General features: G+C 28.8%; 8 protein-coding genes and 1 pseudogene across 9 annotated transcripts, besides 2 other annotated features; 7 read left to right on the top strand and 2 right to left on the bottom strand.

Moving 5' to 3' along the window:
- Positions 1-255: 255 nt before the first annotated feature.
- Positions 256-737: a mobile genetic element.
- Positions 738-1,576: 839 nt separating this feature from the next.
- TVAGG3_0934640 (posttranscriptional tethering of RNA polymerase II gene DNA protein) lies at positions 1,577-2,674 on the bottom strand (the record flags this gene model as incomplete). Its single annotated transcript, XM_001329761.1, has 1 exon — positions 1,577-2,674. The coding sequence occupies one exon, from the start codon at positions 2,672-2,674 to the stop codon at positions 1,577-1,579; it is 1,098 nt and encodes a 365-aa protein (XP_001329796.1).
- Positions 2,675-2,712: 38 nt separating this feature from the next.
- On the top strand, positions 2,713-4,446 carry TVAGG3_0934630 (temperature-gated cation channel protein; the record flags this gene model as incomplete). The annotated part of the gene is made up of 1 exon (XM_001329762.1): positions 2,822-4,288. The coding sequence occupies one exon, from the start codon at positions 2,822-2,824 to the stop codon at positions 4,286-4,288; it is 1,467 nt and encodes a 488-aa protein (XP_001329797.1).
- A 580-nt stretch (positions 4,447-5,026) lies between these two features.
- Positions 5,027-5,296, top strand: TVAGG3_0934620 (uncharacterized protein; the record flags this gene model as incomplete). Its single annotated transcript, XM_001329763.2, has 1 exon — positions 5,027-5,296. The coding sequence occupies one exon, from the start codon at positions 5,027-5,029 to the stop codon at positions 5,294-5,296; it is 270 nt and encodes an 89-aa protein (XP_001329798.2).
- Positions 5,297-5,517: 221 nt separating this feature from the next.
- Positions 5,518-7,194, bottom strand: TVAGG3_0934610 (uncharacterized protein; the record flags this gene model as incomplete). The annotated part of the gene is made up of 1 exon (XM_001329764.2): positions 6,711-7,184. The coding sequence occupies one exon, from the start codon at positions 7,182-7,184 to the stop codon at positions 6,711-6,713; it is 474 nt and encodes a 157-aa protein (XP_001329799.1).
- Positions 7,195-8,628: 1,434 nt separating this feature from the next.
- On the top strand, positions 8,629-9,072 carry TVAGG3_0934600 (protein of unknown function, DUF4108 family; the record flags this gene model as incomplete). Its single annotated transcript, XM_001329765.2, has 1 exon — positions 8,629-9,072. One exon carries the CDS (start codon positions 8,629-8,631, stop codon positions 9,070-9,072), a length of 444 nt encoding a protein of 147 aa, XP_001329800.2.
- Positions 9,073-9,572: 500 nt separating this feature from the next.
- Positions 9,573-9,809, top strand: TVAGG3_0934590 (N-acetylmuramoyl-l-alanine amidase family; the record flags this gene model as incomplete). The annotated part of the gene is made up of 1 exon (XM_051252741.1): positions 9,573-9,809. The coding sequence occupies one exon, from the start codon at positions 9,573-9,575 to the stop codon at positions 9,807-9,809; it is 237 nt and encodes a 78-aa protein (XP_051078315.1).
- A 2,100-nt stretch (positions 9,810-11,909) lies between these two features.
- Positions 11,910-14,726: part of a mobile genetic element that runs on past the window's edge.
- On the top strand, positions 12,162-12,611 carry TVAGG3_0934580 (uncharacterized protein; the record flags this gene model as incomplete). Its single annotated transcript, XM_051252740.1, has 1 exon — positions 12,162-12,611. The coding sequence occupies one exon, from the start codon at positions 12,162-12,164 to the stop codon at positions 12,609-12,611; it is 450 nt and encodes a 149-aa protein (XP_051078314.1).
- TVAGG3_0934570 (uncharacterized protein) lies at positions 12,652-13,341 on the top strand (the record flags this gene model as incomplete). The annotated part of the gene is made up of 1 exon (XM_051252739.1): positions 12,652-13,341. A coding segment is annotated over one exon (690 nt), but the record flags the coding sequence as incomplete, so codon positions are not given.
- TVAGG3_0934560 lies at positions 13,584-14,239 on the top strand (annotated as a pseudogene). Its single transcript has one exon. A coding segment is annotated over exon 1 (656 nt).

The raw sequence follows: 14,726 nt of genomic DNA, 5'->3' as shown, positions 1-14,726 counted from the left end.
TATTTTTTCAAAATTCAACTCAACTTTAAGATTCCTGTTAAAAATATTTTGGAGATTAATCCAATGGAAGCAATTTTAACGAATCAAGAAAAATATCATTATCTTTATTATTTCATTAGCAATGTAGTTCTCTGCGTAGAAAATTCATTAGAAAAATGCAATTTCAAGAGAATAATTGAAGATTTAATATTTTTTTTAAACGATATAAGAATACTAAAAAGCTTGTTTGTGCTGAAGAGTATTTTCTTAATAATCCCGATACCATCTATAACACGTAATATATTGGGGCATATATGCAGTTCCTTTGCCAGAACTTTCTGTGTATCCTTCAATATTATGAGAATGTGTTGATTCCGATGTAATGCAACTTTGTTGTTCAGGGGAAAAATCTGTGTTAGAATACCTCGGCCTAGGACCAGGACCTGCACAATAGACATATGTGTAACAAAAACGATGAGAATGGGACTCCGTTGATGTGCTGAGACTAATATAATGACTGTGAGATGGCAAGTTTTTAACTGAAATGTATTGGCTTCCTCCTGTTTGTTTTGATGAATTGTTAGTTGGAACTGAGAATAAGAATTTATTTTCTATAGGGATCCAGTGTCCACCAAAAAGAGTTGATGGGTCAGTGTTGTTCATAGATTCATAAATTGTTCCAACAGGATAAAAAATATCAAGCATCCTTCTTTTAATGTCAAAATTAATGTTTTTCAATGAATTTATCTGATCTTGAATGTTCTTAAGAAGCTGTTGATTTTTAGCTTGATAAGCAATGCACATCTCAGATTTTATTTGTGTATTCAGGATTTCTGAAATTATATTTAATATCGTACAAGGATCATCTTTGTAGCAAACCGCATCAACATGTGTGTGTTGAATTATTTCCAATATTTCATTTGCATTAAATACTTTTGTAACATTTTTAAACATATCACAAAACTGATTTTTTGTTAATTTTGTTTTCTCAAGAATGTCGTTCATATCTTTAACAGTTCTGCACTGAAAGAAAGCATCATCATTACACCATGTATCAACGTTGTTCGCATAGTAAGCTATATCCAAACTCATTCCTTCCTCAAGAAATATGTGGTAAATTAATAAATCGTTTGCAAGTATTCAAATTTTCAGAACTTTTAACGTTCAAATAACCACCAGGGGGTTTGAATCGTAGAATCTATTGAATGCCAATTAGACTTACTGATCTTTGGATTTAAAGAAAAAATATCCAGATTCCTTTCTTTTTGATATTAACCGTTTATCTGCCTGGTGCACCGATAAAATCTGATAAAAAGAAACGACTAAAAATCTCAATATCCATTCAATATGAATTAGAAATATTTGTGATAAAAATTGAATTCAAGGTTTTTCTTTCACAGCTCTCTTATTAGAGCTAAACAAATTGAATTATCTGGTCCCCAAATGTCCTCCAAGAGGCATTTCTTATTTAAAAAATTGATAAGAAAAAAAATTGGAAATGTTCTGATCAAATTTTAGGGTCTGGATTCATATGATATAAACTACAGATACTATTAATATAAAAAACTATGTAAATCATCAAAATATTAAACATTTTTTACTGTGAATTAAAATCAAGATTTGGGAATGGATCTGTTTGCGAGAAAACGATCTTCTTTAAAGGATGACTCATATATGCTTTAACATATCCTTCTTTAATCAAAGATGCTATAATTGATTCAGATAATACAAAATCGTAATCTCCGTATTTAGATATTGCTTCTTGGAACAATGTAGTAGGTACCTTAGCATCTCCCCATAAATTATGGACGACTTTAAGGATCTGTAAGAAAACTAATTGTCTTGCTTTAACAACTAAATCAAATAATCCTAATTTAATAAATAAGAATTGATTTGACTCTAGACTTTCATCGTAGAGGGCAAGATTGCCTGTTTCTATGGCTTTGGCTAAGAATTCATACATTGTTAAACTATATTTATTGATAAGATCTTTGGAAGGTAATTGTCCTAAGCACATTTGCACAGGAACTAAGTAGGCTAAAATAAGACGTCTGTTCTTACGTTCTATATAAGGAGTATGATGAAATGCGAATAATAAATCTTTTTGAGCTTCTTGAAGCTTAGAATAGACGGCATTGATCTTTCCTTTGTTAAATGAAAATTCAACAGCCTCATTTATAGGATAATTTGAAAGATCTTTGACCTTTTCTTCAACAACTTCAATGACGTTTTGAGCTTGTTTGAAATTATTGCGAGAAAAGTTAACTAGTATAAGATTGTTACCAACATACAGCAGCGCAGACTCACCAGTCTTTTTTCTTTGATAAGCCATTGACAAAGGTAGCAATTTTTGCAAATAAGTAACGGATTCATTATATTCTGCTGTTTCTGAAAAGTATTTAAGTGATTTGGCCATAGTTTTCAGGCAAAGAACAGAAACATTTGTATCTAATTGTTTGAAATTGCGAATAACTGGTGTAATTGCCTTTATGTACAGCTTAAATGCATCTTTTTCGTTCTGAACGCTAAATATTTGGCTGATTAATGGAAAGATTTCTGTCCATGCGCCATTAGAATTTGTTGTGACTTGATTTGATGATTGAAGACTTTCTAGTAATGAAGTATTCTGCGAAATATACTGATAGTCAAAGCACTGGGCTATTAGCTGATCAATATTTTGCTTTTGTTTGTTCATTTATTTTAGGCACTTTTCCTTTTTTCGAAGATTTTACCTTTCCTTTGAGAATATTTGATTAAATGCAATGACAAATCATCATATTTAGGTATAATTTGAATAATTGTATATATAAACAATCAATTTCTCATAAAGTTGTTTTGATGAATGAATAAATCAAGTCGACAAGACAAAATTGATGAATTCAAAAGAGAACATTCGTGTTATATTGATGTTATTGAGCAAATATTCTCATTACAAACATCAGAAACAAAAGAACTGGAAAATATTTTGATAGCAATTCGTTCAGTTTTAATTGAAAAGTATCATGAAACACCAGATACCGTTGCATATATAATAATTAAAGCAATTAATACGTCTAGAAAACATTATGACCAATATTTGGAAATTTTAAAGCATTTATTCAAGGAATATCATTCATTCTTTGACAATATGTTTCATCATAAGAATGTGTACCTTCGTGAGGAACTAGCTTTAATGGAATTCTTTGAAAATAAACAAAATTTTCAAGTTGAAATTCAAGAAACCATTATCAGTAATGATAATATTGATTCTTTGAAAGAATTTACAATTGCACATCAGTTACCTAAGATTAATTGTTTCAATGTGATGAATATTGATGTAAATTATCTTGATTTGTGCGCATACTACGGTTCCGTAAATTGTTTTATGTTTCTAAAGGATAATTTTGGGTTTGGAATTACAAATAAAACACTTCAATTATCTTTCATCGGGAAAAACATAGATATTATCAATACTTGTATAAACAGCTACCATAAAGATGAGTTGAATAATGTGATGAATTTTATTGTTGCTTCTCATAATTTTGATTTCATTAAAAAAGCAATCGAAATTTACAACTTGAAAATACCAATTTCTGCATCATATGAGTATTTCAACTACAGAAGTTTACTATATTTACTAGAAATGAATGATGAAAACCAATGTGACATGATATTTTCAACAATTAAAAACAAAAACAACTTATTTCTAAAGCTTCTGATGGAAATAGGTTATGATCCTAATCTAACGATGATAAACTATGGCCATTCACTTTTATATTACGCGGTTTTATCAAAAAATATAGAATCAGTAAAAATTCTTTTTGATTATGGAGCAATTTATCCGCAAAATGAAGAACTAATATTTGATACTGTTAATAAAGATATGATTGAAATCACAGAACTGCTCTTGAAGAATGGTGCTGATCCGAATAGTTTGAACGTAATGCAGGAAACACCTCTTTTGGATTACACAAAAAGTAATCATGAAAATACAAAAATGATCGAATTGTTATTGAAATATAATGTTGATATAAATGCAAAATCATTGAATGGGAAAACAGCCTTACATAATGCAGCATATAATTGTAATAAAGATATCTGCAAACTACTTGCTGAAAAGTGTATGAACTTGAATTGTCAAGATATTATTCTTGGAAACACTCCACTTCATTATGCAGCGATTTCTCAATTTCCTGAAAACATTGAAGTTCTTGTCACTCATGGAGCAAATCTAAATATACAAAATAGAGAAGGATTGAAGCCAATAGAGTTAGCAATCAGAGCTAATAATAAAGAAGCTGCAAAAATTCTAATTAGAAATGGAGCTTAATAATTTATTTGGGATCAAATCTCGTTTTGATGAGAATTAATGTTTAGAATACAATATAAAAATGTAATGGATAACGTTTAATTAAACGGATTCATAATAATTAATACAAATTTTCAAAATTTAGATAAATAAACTGTTTATTCTTATGTTTGTATAGCTAAATGGATATATTTCTTATGTAAAAATTAAGTTAGTGCCATATTGATGCTTTACTTTGATTAAATATTTGATAATTTAATAGACTTATGGTTGGTATCAAATATAAATCTGTTTGTAATCTACAGAATGTTACACATATGTATATGCATCAATGTATATCCTATGTGCAGCTATAATTATTGATATGAGATTTTTCGGGATTAGTTTTTGGAGTAATTTTCTCAAAACAGTAATAAATGTTATGCATGTACAATGTACTAGTGTAAAACGAATTAATTTATATCGAGAAATTTTAATGAGAAAAAATTCTGAAGTAGAGTTCTTTTTACTAGATGGGAAGATTACTTTATAATGTAAATTATTTCAAAATGGACATCAGAGATTTTGATTCATTCTCAAAAATTGAAAGGAACAATATTTTTAAAAGCAATTTTAGTTTGTGGCTAAAATCATTAAATTGCTTGCTCTAATCAGCTTAATCCAAAATGGTATGTTCATCTGACCAATCCGTTCTTACAAATTGTTGAGAGATTGCGGTTTTTTTGATAAGGCTTGTCACAAATTTCGTTGGCCAAATCGATGAGAACGACAACCTCAAGGACTTCCCAGGAAATGTTGAATTACGATGATACAAATCCAGAGCTCTATGCCTTCCTCGTTAGCACGAAGGGCATATTAATGATTGCTTTAGCCGGATTATTTGTATTCCTTGGTGCTATTGCATCTCTACATTTTCTTGGACAAAAGGGTGTTTGCTCATATGCAACAGTAGTTTTGTTTTCATTCTTTTTCATTCGCCACATTGTTGGTGAAAATAAAGTCAAAATGAACCATCTCAAGAAAGAATAAGCAACCGTTGTTCTTAATAAATTCAGTTATTTAGTGTTTTTTTATAATTCTCGTACATTCTTAATAATTTTTTTAAGTAATTTTTTTTTTATTAAATTTAATGAAGATCAATTTGTATCATAGAAAAGCTTAGGTGACCCCGTTTCTTTAATCCCTGCAGAAATCCAAACCACATTTGAGCGAACAAAATTTGCAGTCAAAAAATAAACTTTAACCATTTACAGACATTGCACAAATCTTTTTCTTACGGAATCTATGAATATTAATTATACACATTATAATAGAAACATTTAATAAGAAATTCGTATGATATCAAATTGAGAAATCTTTTGATGAGATTGTTCAAACATTTTTTAGTATGGCCAACTTCAGGCCACCATTTGCTCCAACGTTATCGAGAAAAAATAATAATTAATTCAAATAAAGATTTAAATCATAAAATCGATATATTTTACATTTTCTCTTACTTCTCTTGAGCACACATTTTGAGAATGTATGAAGCATCACAATATTGGAAATAATCAATTTTCTGTAATTGGATATTTCAGTAAATTAATAATTAATTTAATATTATTAATTTACCAATTTCATTTAATATTATTATTGTAATTAAATAATTGAAATGATCCCTAGAATTTGTTTTCTCCGAATCTGCTAGTTTATAAAGATAACTTCATTTATTTAGGAATTTTTGAATTTTTTACCAAAAAATATTTAAAAATTAAAAAACAAATCAAATTTATAAGAAGATTCTTGATGTATTTTGCAAATCATGAAAAGTTGTGAAAATGTGAAATGGACAAGAATCATCAGGACGTCAGATCATAACAACATTTTCACCAAAAGTATCTAATCCTAGAATTTTACGTATCAAATTTCTTCAAAGATGCATGAAAACACATAATGATGACTCAAATCCGTTTGCAAATGAATTGTACTTCATAATACCCATTCTAATCTCATTTTGTTGATTATTTTCAAAATTCAACTACATTTCTTTGAAAAGCTACGGTTGCTATCAACATATCATCATTATTTTCTCCTACTAAAGCAAAAATAATGATTTATCCTCAGATTCATCTCCATTTTGATGGGGATTATTATTATTTTTAAATTACTCTAAATAAACCGCAGTTCAGTTTTCTTGAATATAACTACAATAATATTTCTTGCAAACGATAAATCAGTATTTCTGATAATCTGCAAAATTTTCTTTCTTATTGCGAAATTGAGGAAATTCTGTACATACATATGTATCACAAGATTATTAAGAGCTATTTCCATTCTTTTTTAAGATTATTTGTGCATTCAAAACGCAGATAACATCATTTATTTGAGAATCTATAGTGATTTAAGCAACAAGTTCCCTTGAACAATAAAAGAATTTGTTTTTATATTAATTGCACAATAAACATTATAAATAATTCTGAAAATAAAATATATTGATAGCTGTTGTATTATCTATAACCTTACCATTGATATAACCAGTTGCATCATCTCCAGATACGCAGTTATTTTTCTCTCTGATCAAAAGAGGATAGCATCTATTAGCATATAGATATTGATTTTCATATTGAACTGTCTTTGTGGTTGTGCAACGGTATGTAAATACTGATCCATCCTCTGATTTTTCTTGATAATTGAAAAATGCATGAACTGATGGAAATCCTTGTGCTTTAATGGTGTAAGTTCCTGTGGTACGGGGGCAAATTGATCTAGAAACCCATTTCCAAGGATATGAATTATGATGTTCAGTATAAAAGCTTGTAACAGCTTTTTTATCAGAATCATCTTCATAGTACCTGACATATCCAAGATTACCATTACTTTGACTTGAGCATTTATTGTTTGGGTCTGATAAACCTGAGCTTATGAGGAATAAAAACATTATGTTTAACTTTGAATGGACATTGAAATTATGATACCGAAACGCATCATCAAGAACTATTCAATTTCTCGAACATTCATCATTCAAACACACATAAACACATATAAATATACAAAAACATAAAGCCGATATTCAGAATCGATCGCAAACAACTGTACAAAAATTTTTCATTGACACTACTGATCACTTTAATATTTGATCTGACTTTTTTTGGCTGGAAGTGTATTCACTCAATTTTTGAGAAAGAACACGATCACATTGAATTCGATTTGAACATTAGAGATCTACTTAGGTAAAGATATATATGCTGGATTTATTAACAAAGATTGAAATCAGAGCTTTATCGTAGATAAAATGATCAAAATCCAATAAAAGTTAATCATAAGGAATCTACTGAAGCTAAAATCCATTCAAAAAATTTCCTCCATGATTTAATATGATTTTCGAAAGAAAATATCAAAAAATGATAGTAGTATATGTGGACGGGTTTAGTGACTTTTTTTGTTACATCTATATATAGACGATACATTAAAATATAAATCATAGTATTATATGTGGAAGTGTTGTGTACGTAGTATATGTGGAAGGATTGTGTACCTTTTTTTGTTACATCTATATATAGACGATGCATTTATTTATAAATCATTAAAAAATTAACATTAATTTTAAAATAATTTATTTTTTATCTTTTATAAAAGAAGTTATATATAGATGATGTCAGATATTCCGCGATTAATTAAACATTGTTTAAATCCTGAATGGGTTAAACTTCAATTTAAAAATGAAGATTGTGAATTATTAAATGAATATGAAAGCCAAAATAAGCTAATGAGGTATAAATATAATGATAAAGAATATTTAATTTCATGGAATCAATGGAGTCATAATCAAAGACCTCATAAACGAGAAGAAGAAATTGAAAATAATGAAATGGAAATCATTGATGACATTAAAGAGGATGGAATTCCTAAATTTTGTAGAAAAACCTTTAGAACTAAGTTAGGAGCATATAAACGTAGAGTATTAAATCCTGAATATCTTAAACATCAATTTAAAAAGGAAGATTGTGAATTATTAAACGCTAATGAATATGAAAATGCTAAATCAAAACTGAGATATAAATATATTGGAAGTGATGAAAGGTGTAAAGATAAAGATAAAGTTTATTCAGTTTCATATAATAACTGGCACACGTTAGGGATAAGAAAACATTTAGGAGATTATGGTAAAAGTTCTGAATTCTTCAAATCTAGTATGTACGAGAGAATAAAAGAAATTAGAAATAATTATTTTCATGAATGAAAGATTCACTACCATAATGAAATAAAAAATAATTTTTTAAAAAATAAACTTTAAAAATTCATGTCTTACATTTTTTGAATAATTTATTTTTTTAATTCGTAAGAAAATGAGTGGATCAAGATTCGTAACCGTCAATCAATTAATGGATGTTCTTTCACCAATTCTTGAAAATGTTAAACAAGTAGATGTTTATTTCGATGATTATGTAGAAAGTATATATTATAAAGGTAAGTTTAATATTAAACCTATTGCTTTTGCATTTGATAATAAATTAATTGAAAATGCAAAAATTTGGGAATTAATTCCAGATATTGAATTTATAACAAATATTAATGATAAATGGTTTAAACGAATTCCAACCACAAAAGTTCTTTGTAAATTAATGATCAAAACTGAGGAAAAAGAATTTAACAGGTTTAAATATCATCCAAATAAAGTTTCAGAACTAGAAAATGAAAAACTTCAGAAAAAATTAAACGATAGACTTTCAAATGATCGTATTGAAAAAATAAATAAACTAGCAGAAGTTGCATTTAATAATGAAATATTTGATGAATATAACCTTGAACTCAGTGATGGACTTTAAGTCCTGGGCACTTTGTGCCTTGGGCTTTAAGGACCCGGGCTCAACGAGTCATGATTTATGAAATCAATTATTTGATTCATTCTTTCTTCAATAATTTCTATTCTTTTTGTTAAATCATCTATTTTCATTAATGAGGTGATTCTTGATTGAGGAATAGATTTCAAACTAACCACTCCTTTTATTTTTGAAATTTTGAATCCATGACCCTCCGGGTCTTGGACTCTGTCCTCAACTTTAAACATTTTATTCAATTTACATGTTGTCAATTCTTCAAATAATTTTTTATTATTAGCATAATAGTCATTAAATTCTTCAACAGATGAAAAAATTTTTATTTCAGTAATTGGTTTAACAACGTTTATTTTTTGTTGAACATTTTCACTTTCATTTATTTCTTCCTCCTTTGTTTCATTTATTTTTAAAATCGGTTTCATTTATCATTAAATAAAAATTAGAATATAAGTGATGAAATATATTTTTTAATTAATATTAAATCAGAAATGGCGGCAGGATTCTTTAAAAAATTATGGGATGGAATTAAGAAAGCTGCAGGTTGGGTTTATAAAAAGGTTATTAAACCTGTTGCAAACTTTTTGGCACCAGTAGCGAAAACGGCAGGAACTATCATAGGTGGAGTATTAGGTACTAAAGCAGGTAATCCGGCGATGGGAGCACAAGCAGGTAACGCAATTGGTGGAATTGCTGAAGGAATACTTAATAAAATAGGGGGTAAATAGTGGAAAAATAAATAAATATTATTTTTATCTTAGTATTGGTTGTAGTCTTTGATAAACTTTTTCTCCTTTATTTAAAATTTCTCTTATTGGGGCAGCTTTTGGTGTTATTGATTCAGCAACGTCACTAATTGCTTCTTTATTCTTAAATATCCAATTCGCTCCTTTCTTCATTGTTTCCCAAACTTTATGCGCTCCTCTTTTTACTTTATCCCACAGTTTCTTAAAGAATCCTGCAGCCATAGTTGATTATTTCATTAAAATTAAAAATTCATTTTCATATTTTAATTTTGATTTTTTATTTAATAATAAATGACGACTAACTATTTGGTGCCAAACACTAAACCAATTAATGGAAATGTATTTCATTCATTCGAAAAGATAAATGAAATATTCGCAAAGAATGATGGTAGAAGATATTATAGAGAACTTGAAAGTTCATGCTATGACTCTGATACTCCATATTTTGATGATAAACAAACTCATTTAAGAATTACAAATCCAGCTCATGATGTGAACCAATTAGGTGACACATATATTAAACGCAAAGTTAAAGCAACTCTAGTTTCAAATAAAGCTTTCACATGTGATGCCGCTTTTAAATGCATGCGTTTATTCGTTGGTTATAAATCATCAAATCAAAGCTTTAAACAATTAGAAGTAGAAACCGAAAGAGGTGATGCCGGTTATCTTCAGATGGATTGCGCCCGTGAATCTTTCGCATTTGCAACATATAAACCAAAATCAGAAAGGAAAGTTAAAAAGTTTGTTCATTCGTTATATAATAATGTTCAAAAATATGATAACTCAGTATGTGGTAAATATATTGACCCTTCAGAAGTTTTCAAGAAAGCAAATGAAGAAGTTGATGTCACTTTTGATATGATTATTCCGGTAAATGATTTGTTAGCATTTCAGGCGTTCGATGATTATCCTAAATCATTTGGTGAAATCATTCTTAAATATTATGTTTTCAGGGATACTTTAGTATTTTGTCAGGTTGACCGTTAAGAGTTGCTGATTTACAAAATTATGTTTATGAAAAGATAACTGATGAAAATTATGAAAAGATTATGAATCATGTTTATAAATATGATCGCAAATTCCAACAAATCGGACTTCCTGCCAAATTAATTACAAGCTTAGCCGCTACATCTGCTGACGCAACAGTTGAAGACGTTATTATTTCATGCACAAAGATGGAAGTTTTAGAGGATAAATGCATTACACCAGGATACGGTTTAATTGAAGAATCAGTTAAAGCAATACCACGTTTATTCAGTAAGGAAGATCCATTCATGATTCCAGCTCAACATATTGACGTTCGTTCACTAAATGGAGGTTGCATCACTCCTGAAGGTAATCAGTTCAGATTTCTCATACGCTCTTCATAATGTTACAGATGTTGTGTTAACATTTCCGAAGAATGCAATGCAAAGAACGGTTTTAGAAAATCCAATGCTTCGAGGTCTTCAGGTCACTATAGATTCCAGAAACTTCCCGATCAAGCGATGACCAACAGTGGGTGACATATTCTTTACACGTATGCTTCAAGCTTCTGATTTAGATGGAGTGAATGAATGCACAGAAGAATACGAGGACTCATTAACTAGACCACTGAATGATGATGATGGCAAGCCATTAACTAGAACATGGAAAGACCAAACTTCATTCTTATGCACTATTCCAGTTCAACGTGATGGAGCGGGTATATTCTTTGATGGATTAGAAACTTTCAATTCACAAGTTACAGTACAAGTGAAAGCCTATCCAATCATTCAGGGTGAAAATGACACTTACTGTTCAAAAGTGACAAATCCTCCTCAGGTTTGGTTTACTAGGACTACATATTGGACATGGACACCGGATGAAGGTTTGAAATATCATCCAACAGGTACACCACCGCAGTATAGAAGTTCATATGATGAAATATTGATGAATAGAAATGTATAAAATTATAAATTTATTTTTGATTAAATGGATTTAAATTCATTCACCCCTTATGAAGAATTAACAGGAGTATATAATACATACGTAGATGATATGATTAATGAAGCATTGAGTGATAATAGAAATGCTCTATCTAAGGAAAAATTAATGAAAATTCCATATTCTGAATGTTACTTAAATTCAATCACTGCAGCAATTGGTAAACAAAATAAAGGTAAAACATTAACGATATTAAAACAAATTATCATTATTGCTAACACTTCCCCCCATTCACATGTGTTAATTTATATCAACCGTTCAGGTTCACCTTCAGATGATACATTTGAATCTTTAAAGCATTTAATCAAAATTCCAATTATTTATTTATCACAAGAAGAAGCAGAAGATTATTTAAAAAACTTTTTAATGTATAAAGAATTATATAATACAATCAAGAAGCAAGGATTAGAGGATAAAATTATTGATAAACAAAGGGATGAATTATTTGAAACACTTTCTATTTCAAATTTTGATAGAGAATTTTTGCATTCACTCATTTTTCTAGATGATGCCGTGAAATCAAAACTAATAACAAATGAGAAATCATATTTTAATCAGTTATTAACTCAATGTCGACACATTCAGTGTTCATTCTTCATGGCTGTTCAATACTTCAAAGCATTAAGCACAAACATTAAATCAAATCTATCAACCCTTTTCATTTTCAGTGGGTTTAGTCGTCAACAGTTGAACGTTATGCTTTATCAAGTGAATTTACCAATGAGCATTAATGAACTTTACACACAATATCAGCAATTAGGTGAACATGGAAAAATAATAGTTGATTTAAATAAAGGTTCCATTAAATTCGAATAACTTTTTATAATTAATTTTTATTTTTTATTTATAATTAAACATGACAGAAATTGCAAATCTTCTACAGGTTCCATTAAAACAAGGAACAAACAAAAAGGGTGCATATAATAGAACTATGAAAGTTCCAGATGGAATGAAAGAATTAGTCCACATTGTTGCCGGTCTTCAAAAAGATGTTAAACAAATGAGAAACGTTTTAACATTACCAGAAGCTCAAGCATATGCCAAACGTCACGGACCAAATTGGGAAGCACACGAAGCAGACATTACGGGTCCAAATGGAAAACCTGATGGAATAAATGAAGTTTTCGTTACTGATGGTCAAGGAAATATTAAAGTCATAAATGGGTATAAATTAACAATGACGGATTATCCTAAACGTAAAGCATATAATGAACATTATCCTATGCAATTTGATGAAAATGGAAAAGCTGTTAAACAATACATTGGAGAAGGTGAAAATGGTCCAATTAATTCATACCGTCATAATCCATATTCTTACTTCAATGAAGAATTAAATGCTATTGAAGAGGGACCGGATGGATTACCACGATATTCTAACCAGTTTGATGGTCAATATGCAAATTTGAGATCTGAAATTCCAGCTAAGAAATTCTTTAAAGTTGCTTTATTCGATCCAGTTTTCGCAAATGTTAAAGATGAACTTAAACAGCAATTCCAACCAATTATAGTAGCAAGAATTGCATCAGGTGCTTTATCTCAAGCATTCAAAGATTTAATTAAGAAACCATTATATCAGCAACGAGGTTTAACTTATGATTTAGTTAAGGAATCAGATAAAAGAAAATTTGAGAAATCAAATGATTATAAGAATGCAATTAATGAATATATTCGGTCTATTAATTTCGATGAAAATGCTAAAAATCAACTTCATGAACAAATACAGGAAATAATAGATTCAAAAGTTCCAGCAAAATAAAAGTTTAAATATATTTTTTTATTCGAATATAAATGAGAAGACGTTTCACTAGTCAAAAGAACACTAACGCAAAAGCAGAGATTACGGTTGGTTATAATGTAAATGATGATAAATCACGAATTATTCAAAATGTTAAAGTTAATGTTAGTCCTGAATTAACAAGGTCAGCAACTCAACCAAATTTATTAACTCGTGACTTACCGAAGAATGAGGAAGAGCAAAATAAAGAGATGGAGACCCAATCATTTTATCTGAACCTGGTAAAGAACCTGTTGAAATTCCCACTTATCCAACATACCCAGCACCACTTGATAACCCATATAAAATAGACATTAATTCTGAATTAATGAAAATATATCGCGATATCATAATTAATAATTATGATTCAATAATAAATTTAATTGATCAATCTGGTTTAATTATTTTACCTTATGAATCATTAATTCACATTATCGCCATTCTTTGTGATGTTCAAGATTCAGACGTTAAGATTCAATTTTTCATAGATGATGAGGTTTCATGCTGCGGAACAGTTGCAAAAATAAATCCTATAAAGGATATTAGCACAATTAAGATATCAAAGAACGGAACAACAACTGAACTTCATTTAACATATAATGATATTTATAATAAAATAGTTGATGAATATAAAATATCACTTGAAAAATTCTTTGTTAAGGCTATTTAATATTCAAGCATTAACATTATTGAATAATAATCCTTTGAATCATAATCAATAATAATTGACCTTTCACCAGTTTCTATCGTTTGTTTTATTTCTTTTTGTTCCCCACTATCCGGATCGGTCATTGTAATTGTTTTTGTTATAGTATCAGCTTTATCTTTAACTTCAATCTTTTTTCCATCAGGATATTTAAACCAAAATTCCAAAAATTCGATATTGTCAATCTGTTCATATTTTAATCTATCAATTACATTTTTAATACCATCTGAAAATCTTATGAAATGGTCATTATATGGGTTTGATTGAACTAAATTTGAATGAAGTGAAATATAACCGATGATGAATATGACATTGACTCATATTTTCTGAAAACACTAAAATTTATAACATGAATGAATTTCTTATTCGTTGAATTTATGAATTCTTGAGGTAATCTTATTCTAGTTTTATTTATCACTGGAAAATAATGCTTTACCATATTTTTAATCGT

Source organism: Trichomonas vaginalis, chromosome I (assembly GCF_026262505.1).
Source record: "Trichomonas vaginalis G3 chromosome I, whole genome shotgun sequence".
NCBI lineage: Eukaryota > Parabasalia > Trichomonadida > Trichomonadidae > Trichomonas > Trichomonas vaginalis.
This window is presented reverse-complemented; position numbering and strand designations above follow the sequence as displayed.